Source organism: Vicugna pacos, chromosome 29 (assembly GCF_048564905.1).
Source record: "Vicugna pacos chromosome 29, VicPac4, whole genome shotgun sequence".
Classification (NCBI taxonomy): domain Eukaryota; kingdom Metazoa; phylum Chordata; class Mammalia; order Artiodactyla; family Camelidae; genus Vicugna; species Vicugna pacos.
The window spans coordinates 4,531,196-4,542,416 of record NC_133015.1 but is presented as its reverse complement, the minus strand read 5'-3'; the positions used below and the strand labels follow the sequence as shown (position 1 = coordinate 4,542,416).

General features: G+C 39.1%; 1 protein-coding gene across 1 annotated transcript; it reads right to left on the bottom strand.

Annotated features, from left to right (window-relative positions):
• Positions 1-1,699: 1,699 nt before the first annotated feature.
• SLC7A13 (solute carrier family 7 member 13) lies at positions 1,700-7,810 on the bottom strand. The gene is given in 7 exon segments (XM_031692229.2): positions 1,700-1,807; positions 2,100-2,137; positions 7,137-7,319; positions 7,322-7,630; positions 7,633-7,682; positions 7,684-7,741; positions 7,744-7,810. Coding segments are annotated over 7 exon segments (813 nt in total).
• Positions 7,811-11,221: the final 3,411 nt, after the last annotated feature.

Here is an 11,221-nt window from a genome sequence, read left to right as displayed (position 1 = left end):
ATGATCTTCAAGTCTAACTCATGGTTTCTTTTAAAGTGCTGATCCCACATCCTTTCAGGAGACACTGCTAAGACAGACGCTCACATACTACTTGAGTGTTCGAGATCCTTCCAGACTGCATGTTTAGTTCCAACTCTAGCAAGCAACGTAAGTTGGTACCCACCAAAAAAACACAACAGGGCGGCCTTCATGAATCAGCCTCTGTGGCTGGAAGAAACCACCAAACATACCGGGAGATGAATTTGACAACAAGGGAGACCTGGCTTAGTGGGTTCAATAGGGGACCCCTAAAGACATATCCACCTGGAACAGCAGATGGGACCTTATTTGGATAAGGGTCTGTGCAGATGTAATTAAGTGAAGATTCTCAAGATGAAATCACCCTGGATTCAGAGTGGGCCCTAAATCCCAATGGCTAGTTTCCTAATCAGAGAAAGGATCTGATACATGGAGAGACACAGGGGGAAAGCCATATGAAGACAGAGGCAGATGTTGAAGTCATGTGGCTACAAGCCAAGGAGTGTCAAGGATTGCCAGCCACCACCAGAAGCTAGGAGAGAGGCATGGAACAGACCTGAGAGCCTCTGGAGGGAACCAGTCCTGCCCACACCTTTATTTTGGACTTCTAGCCCCTGGAGCTGGGAGAGATTACATTTCTAGTTTTTTCAAGCCACTAAATTTGTAATGATTTATTATGGCACCTCTAGGAAATGAACATATTTCTCAGAGCTCTTCTAAACCTGCTCTGGCTAGAGAGGAAGTAAAAGTTTCTCAGGTGGCATTGCTTTGCCAATTTATGATGCAAACAGGCGTTAATATCTCTGAGGCACTATGCACATAGCACAGATGAAATTATATGTTTGCACTGCTAAGGACGTTCATATACAACTGGTTGGCCTCCACAGTGCACGTTGGTCAAATAAGCAGGTGTCATTAATTTCACTTCACACGACAACAAAGAAGCCCCTTGCCTAACTTCATCAAAGGAATTCTTGACAGCTTACTTCAAAACAGACTCTTCTTCTTTCATTGTTTTAATTGAAGTGTAGTCAGTTTAAAATGTTGTGTCAATTTCTGGTGTACAGCATAATGTTTCAGTCATACACATACATGCACAGATTCATTTTCGCATTTTTTTTCTATAAGATATTGAATATAGTTCCCTGTGCTAAACAAAACAGACTCTCCTTAAAGAGAAGATGACTCTTCTTAAAGGAAGATTAAACACCAATAGTCAGGGGTGGTATGAAAGAATTAGAAAGTAGAATATTTGCTATATTAATATCCTAGAAAACCCTATTTCACTTATATATATATAATATATATGTAAAAACTATTCAGAAAATTCATGTTACAATTTTCCTTGAAAGACAATTTTTAAACCCTGGCTTTTGCTACCATCAGCCAATTTCATGTTATCTTGTTGTGAAATAAAAGTTTCCCTGAGAAATCATTTTGAGCTCTCAGACTTGCCTAGGGAGTATCCACATAGTCTTAGAATAGGTGTGTCTCAGTCATAATTGATAGAAAGACTTAAGAGGTTTACATGCACTGTGGTGCCAAAGCAGGGAGCAAAATTATCATATTTAGAACAACAGAAATGATAGCTCTCCTCCACCCTGCTGTAGTCAGACCCTATCTGGGAAGTCAGTCTTGTTTACAGCATAAACACTTAGGGATTTCTTTACATAAAAAGAGCTTACTGAGGGGTGGAGGGATCACGGTCCTCAAAAGCAGCAACTCTTGAATACTGAGGGGTTTCAATCTGAAGAAGACTCAGAGCCATGAGATGACCATCACCAAAAATCTGAAAGGATGTAACGTGAAAGACGGTTAGACTTATTTAACAGGTAGAAATGTCATTTCAGCTTCATATTAGGAAAGGCTTTTAGAAAGGCAGAGGTGGCCAAGATAAGACCAGCATACTTGACAGGTAGTGACCTCCCCGCCCCAGGGAGTATACAAGTATAAGCAGGGGAGCTACTTTGTGGGGTGAGGGAAGGGGGATGGGAGGGGGAGTGTTCCTGTAGAACTTTAAGCTTTCTTAAAAGTCGAATGTTAATTAAATCTTTACTTCTTCTCACTTGTAATTTAAATACCTTCCAGGTCTCCGGAATCTGCAGTTCTGATCCTGAACCTGCAAAATGCAAATGACTTCTACGGAACTAAAGCCCAGGAATTATTTTGCCATAGGCTGCATTGACGCGTCTATCCCTCTAACTTGAATACGTTATTGTTTAAGATTGAATAGTATTTACCAATATGCCAAAGGGGGGCTGGGAGGGGTTGGCCTTAGCAAGCAGGAATAGGGTGTTTAAGGTGATCTTTTCCTATGCCAGTACTTTCCAGTTTTAAATATAACGTGGAACTCTTAAGAACACCAAGTGAGAGCGCCCCTGTCCATATTGTGTTAGAAGAGCTTCAGACACATTGAAAGCCTCAGGCTGAAAAAGCCGGGGACCAGGGCTCCCCACTCTGACATTTCCAAGCCTCATTCTAGACAGACAGAACTCCCCACAGTGTTGGAGAACTTACTCAAAATGAAGGTTATTTTTCCTTCTAAGAGAATAATCAGTGAAGAAACAGACTCTGACACCGACACAAACGAAAATATTACACCATTAATATCCCTAGTTCTTTTTGTATGTAAACCACAGAATCTAATATCTATCACAGCTTGGTATAATTGTTTTTCCAGTGTTCATCAATTAAAACATAGCATCCAATTCACAGCACATCCTAGGTGCTCTGTATCCCTTGGGAACTTTTCATGTCTTTTAAATATACCCATTTGATTGAAAACATTCACTCCTTAATTCCTTCATTTAGGAATTTGTTTCTTTTGCTTGTAATTTTTTCTTTATTCTATGAATTTTTCAGTTCATTAAAGAAAATGTGGAAAATTCAATAAAGAATAAAGCAAAAGTCACCCACAATATCATTCCAGCAGAGCTCCATTCTTCACTACTTACTTTCTGTTTTATATTGTAATATGTACATTGCCTTTTCCCTTATTACTACATTATAAACATCGTCCCTTTACTTAAGTATTCATCAACAATATGACCTTTGAAAAAGCTCAGAATGGTCTATTATATGGATTTTCATAAATCATTTATTTCAAATTAATAGGATATTTTGATGATCTTTCATTTTTTTGCTCTTACATGTAATGCTATGAAGGTTGTTCCTATACCTACACTTTTCATGTCTAGCTCTGATTCTTTTCTTAATTTAAATTCCTAATACAATGAAAGGCAGATATTTGAAATCAAAAATATTATTTCAGAATTTAAACAAGGTTTGAGAATTATACGTCTGAAAAGAGTAAGTACTGTAAACCAAATTATAAGCAATTATACTCAAAACACTGCATGAGACCTCCACACATGCCAAAACTATTTTGCCACCCACAAATTTGCTGCAAGCATTACAGCACCCCAGAAGAGATATTCATAATTTTTAACAACCGGTATGGCCAGAAGACTGGACATAACAGATGTCAGCTTCAGTGAACCATCATGGCCAAGCCAGCTGACCAGCAGCCCTGACCACATCCATAGTTAGCTTTGAAAATTGATTCTCTACATAATCAAAGTGGTTAGTAAATCACTACTTGTTCTTATTCAATTTAGTGTTTGCTTTGTTTCCACAAATTCTCAGAATCTTGATTGTATCTAGTTTATAGCTCCTTAACAGAGCTGGACCATTGTGAATCAACCCGGACACCATGCATATGGCAGCTGGCTGCACAGCAGTATGATAGGACTTTTATATTAAACCGCTCTTAGATTTATTTCCAGTGTCCCAAAGATTTACCAAACCAGTAATAGCTACTCAGAAGATATGAGCCCTAAAGGGCCTGGCTAATGGCTTATCATCAAAAGTGGTAACTCAAAGTTTAACACTGATTTGAGGCTATTGCAAGTCTTTCATATTTCTTGTTCCTCATTTCTTTCCAAATTTTCTTTTATTTCTTGAATCTGTTACTCATTTTTAAATATATGTTTATTTCCTTACGATTTCCAATTCTTTCATTTTTTATTCTATAATTAGGGTCCTAAGTAATTACCTTTTAGTCAAATTTCCAATGTTCAGGGCCCTTTGCCACCATAAATTTTAGAATTATTTATGATAAATAACAACATTATATTAAACATTAATAATATTAATCATATGCATCAACTGATCATTAGCATCAGGAAAAAAGCAATGTAGTGGAGGTCAAAAAAGAAAGCTAATGGGGAGGCATAGCTCAGTGGTAGAAAGTATGCTTAGCAAGCACGAGGTCCTGGGTTCAATACCCAGTATCTCCATTTAAGAAAATAAATAAACAAACTTGATTGCCTTCTCCACCAAATTTTTTTTTTAAAGAAGCTAATAACTCTAGTTTCTAAGTTCTAGAGCTTCCCAAATTCTAGTTGCTCCTGAAGACCAGTTGCCTAGATTTTCCTCGAAATACAGCATTATTCTTCCAGCAAGTTCCCCTTTGATTGTTTAAGCGCATATGTGTGGATTTCTGTTACTTAGAGCCAAATCTCTCTAGCAAATAAATATTTGTCCTTTGACATATTTCAGATTTCTTCCATCTGCATCTGGCTGGGGTTGAATGCAATGTCCATGGCATACCTTACTATGAGCTGATTAAGGACTTGAAGAGTAAAGAATTAGAAAGCTCTGACTTAAATACTGCCTCAACCACTTCCTAGTTGTGGGCTTATGGACAATTTATTGACTGTCAAGGTTTCAATTTCCTTTCCTTTGTAAGGGGAGATATGGAAAATATAGACACTAAAATTCCAGTTAAATGTTTAGCACTTAAGTTATTAATGACTATGGTTATTACAGCTTTTGAAAAAGCAAAGGAGCAACTTTTAGGATAACCTATACTTTCCTCTAGGTCTTTTCCTCTTTCTCATCATGTATTAGATTTTTATAGAGGAGATAAAGGAATTAATACAATGTAAGGTTATAATAGCCAGACAGGTAATGAATATCCTTGGTCTTGAACTTAAAAGATGGATGGCCTTCCATATGCAGTCAGCTGCCTATAAATTATCACTTCACTGGTAAAAGTGTCCCTTAGAATTTAGTTATACTTAAAACTTATTTAGCAAATTAACAATCCTAGCATATGCTGAAATTCCTCCAGTGCTTGTCTACTGCTAGCTGGTTTTGAAAAATTCTGTAATAGTTTATAGGTTGGCAAATTTTGTTAATCTGTTTTCAGCAGAGAAAAATCTCCTAGCAATGAAACATTTCTGGCAATGGGACAAGATGAAATCGGCACAAATAGAAGCCAAAGATCTCTCTTCTGTCTTTGAAAGAGAGAGAGACAAAATGAGAGAAAAAGAAAGTTTTGCTCATAGTGCTAGCCTCTCAAATTGTAGTTGCTCATTTAATCGTGAAAGAGTAATCTCTTGTAGCTTTCTTTTCTCAATACCTCACTTTTAACTTCAGTGCAGACTGCCTTTCCTCTTATGCTCAAAGTTCACCAGTTTCTGATCAGCCCTCCTACTCCTCAGTTTCTGAAGCATTTCGCCATACTGATTACACTCTCTTTTGGAAAAATATAGTGATTTTCTTTTTATAATTCTCTGAACTTCCTCTGGCTTCTTCATTGGCTGTTCTTTCACCTATCACCTAAAAGTTGGCATCCCCCAGTCATCTGTCCCCAATCCTATGCCATTTTGTTCTACCTCTTTCTGGGTTCTTGGTTTAGTCATCATATCTGTTGTCAAGCCCATCAGATGGACACCGTTTTTCAGTCACCCAACATTGCATGCCATGTCTTATATGCACCTGCACACTTCTGGTCTCCGTAGCTTCACTCATACTTTCCTACTGCTGGAATTTGTTTGGTTTCAATTCAAATTGCTACCTTTACTTTGCCACAACAAAAGGTGACCTTCCCTTCTACTGAATTTCCATAGTAATGACATTGTTCCTTGATGGCCGCTTATTAAATGCTATCATGCCATTATTTGTTCATAAAGCACAGAGTTATAGTGATTTTCAGCTACAGTGCCCATTTTTTCAGATGGAGAAAAAATATGTAAATCCAGAAAGGTAAAGATACTTGCCACAGCTAGCAGGTGGAAGCAGCCAAGCCTAAATCCAGGGATTGCCTGTTCTACTAGACAGCAAGCCTCTCTTTGGGATAAGGACTACATCTCACTCATCTTAAGACACTAATGCAGGGCTTTAAAATTGTCAGTGTTTAAAAAACTACCTGCTGATGGAATGATTCAATGAATGGTGGACATATCAGTGACTACAGAGGAGTCCTAAGGTTAAAGGAAACTCTTCTTCAATAGTAGAGAGTCTGCCTCATGTTTAAATGGCAAGGAAAAGAACTGATTAAAGGGTTAAAGCTGAGAAAAATGAAATACATGAATGTGAAAGTTTCCTGAGTTTAGAGAGAAAGGAGATAGGTAGAGTTCAAGGGAAGAGAATGACTGTGAAAATGGAGAGAAAACTTTTGTCCTGGTGTTGAAGGGAAGAGCATTAAATCCAGCCTCAGAGCAACCAAGGGTACCTATGATTATTTCTTCTTAAAAACACTCAAGAGCCAAAGCGTGTCACACCGACCCACAACACAAATACAGTCTGATGTTGGATTATTCTGGATTCACAGCTTCATGGAAGGGAACAATTTCCACAACCCTGGAGTCCATTAATAGAAAAGAAATTAGATTGACATGGAGGTCCCATGTCTGTGGTCCCAGAGAAGCAAGATGAAAAAGAGAAGTTATTCAGTAAAATAAGTACTTTTCAATAAATGTGGGAAAAATTAAAGAGTAGGTGATATGTGCTAGGCTGGTGTATTCTGATCTGATTTAGAAGTAACAAAGAAGAAAAGAAACATTGAATCATTTATAATAAAAACACATTTGGTATCTTGTAGTAACCTTTAATGAAAAAGAATATGAACATGAATATACGTATATATATGCATGACTGGGACATTGTGCTGCACACCAGAAATTGACACATTGTAACTGACTGCACTTCAATAAAAATAAATAAATAAATAAAATGAAATACAAAATATAATCAAAGATGTGCATTTCATATTGCATGCATTAAGTCAAGGCTTGAGGTTTTCTTTTTTTTCTCAACGTATTATTAATTACCTGCTATAAAGGTAACACATCCTCCACCTGAATATGCAACATATCCTGGGAAGATGGCTTCTATAAACTGGGAGGCTTCTGGAAACTCAGCATTAAAAAGGTTCTAAAATATGTCTACATTCTGCTTCCCTCCTCTCACCAGCAACACTGCGCCACTGAGGAAATTAAGGCCGAGTATGGCCATTTCAGCGTGGTGCTAGTTATCTGAAGCCAAGTCACCTCTTTCACACCACGAGGATTCAGAATTCCCACCGTCCGCGGTGCGGCCAGGGCCAGACATTTCTTTGGCAGCTTTGGAGCAGAGCAGCTGGGCTAAAACGGCTGGATGCTGCACTCAGCGAGGAGCAGGGCTTGACTGGCCGCTAGCCCTGGCCCCAGAAGCGAGGCTGGCCAGAGACTCAGGAAAGAGATCAAGTTGCCGAAACATCTCCTGAGAAAATGGTAGTGAGCTCCACGGCATGGCAAGGTCACACGCATCTCTGCCCGGCAGAGGGGGCCGTTCGGGGCAGCAGAGCGCAGCCGGCCCGGGTCCACAGGGAGACCCCCGTTGGCGCAGGACTTCGGCACCCCGCCGGGGGCCACAGAAATGCCTGCTCCGATGACACTAACAGTGAAAAACCTACACCCCAGCAGGATCCAAACGTTCTCTGAAGCTGTATCTTCTTTTTATCCATTGTAATGGAAGAGTTTAGGAATTGTACATAAATTATAACCTCTAAATTTTCCTGCCTGTATTGCTGGAAAGGATGTTCGTGGATTCCCTGACACAGAAGAGGGCTTCCCTTTCCGTTCCGCCTTCGTTAAATACAGTCTGTGTTCGGTAATTAACAAAATACATGTGATGCATCCAAGTGAAATAATGTAGGGTCGTTTGGAAGGGTTTGGATATGACCTATTTTTTAATTATTATCATAATAATGCATTCAGGTGGAAAAAAAGGATTTTGATGAGCTAGAACATGACAGCACGAAGCAGGGGTTCCCTGCTTGGCTTCTTTCCTTCCCGATACATCCCAGCTCTTCTCTCTGGAAACAACCATTTAAAAACATCTATGGTTTTAGTTCTTTTGGTAGTTGCTTCCATAACTGTAAACAATATGAAAACCCTTTTATTCTTTTTGGGGGGGAGCACTTTTTTCCTAAAGTTTAGTTGATCTACAATGTTGTATTTGTTTCTAATACATAGCATAGAGACTCAGTTATACATATATATATATATATATCCTTTTTCATATTCTTTTCCATTATAGGTTAGTACAAGCTATTGGATATAGTTCCCTATGCTGTACAGTAGGACCTTGTTGTTTATCTCTTCTGTACACAGTAGTTTGTATCTGCCAAATTTTTGGCAGAAAACACTTTTATTGTTAAATATCTCAGCTTAAGAAATATCGTCCCAAGGACACTGTGGAATTAGCTCACTTACTATCCTGTCCCGTACTCCACTCTGTCTTCCTCCCATTTTTTATCATCGAGCTTTCAAGAACCAAAATACTGACCTTTCATCCGGTTCATGGGTACCAGTGAACAAGGTGAGGGAGTGAAAGAGCCGGCAATCTAAGCCTGTCCCCTGCCCAGCCGTCATTCTGGTCGTCTTATTTTCCTGCTGTGAAATCCAGGGCATCCAGGAAGAACCATGGCTCCCAACCAACAGTGCGCTAACTTTGTAGTGTGTTGGCTATGCTGACCTACATTTCCCAAATTTCTCAGCCAGAGTGGACCGTAAGGAAGGTTCTTGTGTGAGATCCAAAGAGCAGAAGTGAAAGCAGTTTGTTTTCTTTTCTTTTCGTTTTTTTAATTGAAGTAAAGTCAGCTTACACTGTTGGGTTAATTTCTGGTGTACAGCATAATGATTCATTTATAGCTATTTCTTTTCAAATTACTTTTCATTGTGGGCTTGAATACAGTTCACTGCGCTCTACACTAGGACCTTTTTGTTTATCTGTTTTATATATAGTAGTGTGTATCTGCGAATCCCGAACTCCCAATTTATCCCTTCCCATCTCCTTTCCCCACTGGTAACCACAGTGTGTTTTCTATGTCTGTGAGTCTGTTTCTGTTTTGTAAATAAGTTCATGTGTGGTGTCTTTTTTTTTTTTTTAAGATTCCATATATAAGTGTTATCATACAGTATTTTTATTTCTTTTCCTGGCTTACTTCACTTAGAATGACCATCTCCAGCTCCATCCATGTTTGCAAATGGCATTATATTATTATTTTATTGCTGAGCAGTATTTTGTTGTATAAATATACCGCAACTTCTTTATCCACTCATCTGTTGATGGACATTTGGGTGGTTTCCATGTCTTGGCTGTTGTAAATAGTGCTGCTATGAACATTGGGATTCATGTATCTTTTTGAATTAGAGTTTCCTTCAGATATCTGTCCAAGAGTGGGGTTGCTGGATCATATGTAAGTCTATCCTTAGTTTTTTAAGGAATGTCCATACTGTTTTCCATAATGGCTGCACCAAACTACATTCCCACCAGCAGTGTAGGAGGGTTCCCTTTTCTCCACACCCTCTCCAGCATTTATTGTTTATGGACTTTTTAATGATGGGCATTCTGACTGGTGTGAAACGATACCTCATTTTAGTTTTGATTTGCATTTCTCTGGTAATCAGCAATATTGAGCATTTTTTCATGTGCCTGTTGGCCATTTGTGTGTCTTCCTTGGAGAAATGCTTGTTTAGGTCTTCTGCCCACTTTGGGATTGGGGTGTCTATTTTTTTTGTAATTGAGTTGTATGAGCTTTTTGTGTATTCTGGAAATTAAGCCCTTGTCAGTCACATAATTTACAAATATTTTCTCCCATTCCGTTGGTTGTCTTTTTCTTTTGTTTATAGTTTCCTTTGCTGTGGGAAAGCATATAAGTTTAATTAGGTCCCATTGTTTATTTTTGCTTTTATTTCCATTGCCTGGTTAGGCTGCCCTAGGAGAACATTGCTAAGATTTATGTCAGAGAATGTTTTTCCTATGATCTCTTCCAGGAGTTTTGTGGTGTCCTGTCTTATATTTAAGTCTTTAAGCCATTCTGAGTTTATTTTTGTGTGTGGCACGAGGGAGTGTTCTAACTTCATTTATTTACATGCTGCTGTCCGTATTTCCCAACACCACTTGCCGAAGAGACAGTCTTTTCTCCATAGTATGTTCTTGCCTCCCTTATCGAAGATTCATTGACCGTCGGTGTGTGGGTTTATTTCTGGGCTCTGTATTCTGTCCCATTGATCTGTATGTCTGGCGCTGTGCCAGTGCCATGCTGGAACAGCAATTATTTTGATATTTCATACTGACAAGGAACCCGTCGTTGATCAAACTTAATCAAGCTCCTTTGAGCCTTCTTCTCAACTAGTCTATCTGTGGTCTTCTCAGCACAGTTTAGCAAGAATACCCACACCCTGGATATTTAATCAAGTTCCTCTTACTCTGTTTCCCTCCACTGACCCCCTCACTCTGTCCATTGGCTATAATCCTTCAGTTATCTTTGCTATATTTGTGGTTGAACTCAGTTCTAGACTGAAGTCTCTTTCCCATACTGCAGTAGCTCAAATAAAATAGGTCTTGCCATTTCTAACCAGTGTTCTGGGCAATTTTTCTTTTACAATATACTTTGTGTTATACACAATGGCCCACCCCTTTGCTGTAATTGTCTTGTGTCTGCCAGCTTATCCCATTCGTAAGGGTGTGACTGAGCCTACCACGGCTCCAGCTTCACCAAGTCCCTCCCCTGGATCCTCCAGCTTCTGGCTCTGGTGTGTGTGTTTAGTTCCATCAGGAAGGGCCCCGACATCTGTGAGATACCCACACCATCAAGGTGAGTGGTTATAAAAACTGACACAGATTTCAGTCCACCCCTGTGGGCTCCAGGTTGTTCTTGCTCTCCTGCTCTTTGACGTCCATCATCCCTTCTGTGTGACCTGAACTTCAACTTCCCAGCATCAGTCTTGAGGACAACAGCCTTAATAGAGCTACTTAATCAGCTCCCGCAATTGCATTAAGCCAAATCTCTGTAACAAACAAATCCTTTTAATTTATGTAGGTATGTATTTGGATAGAGCTAGAAATAGAGATTTAGATATAGATACAG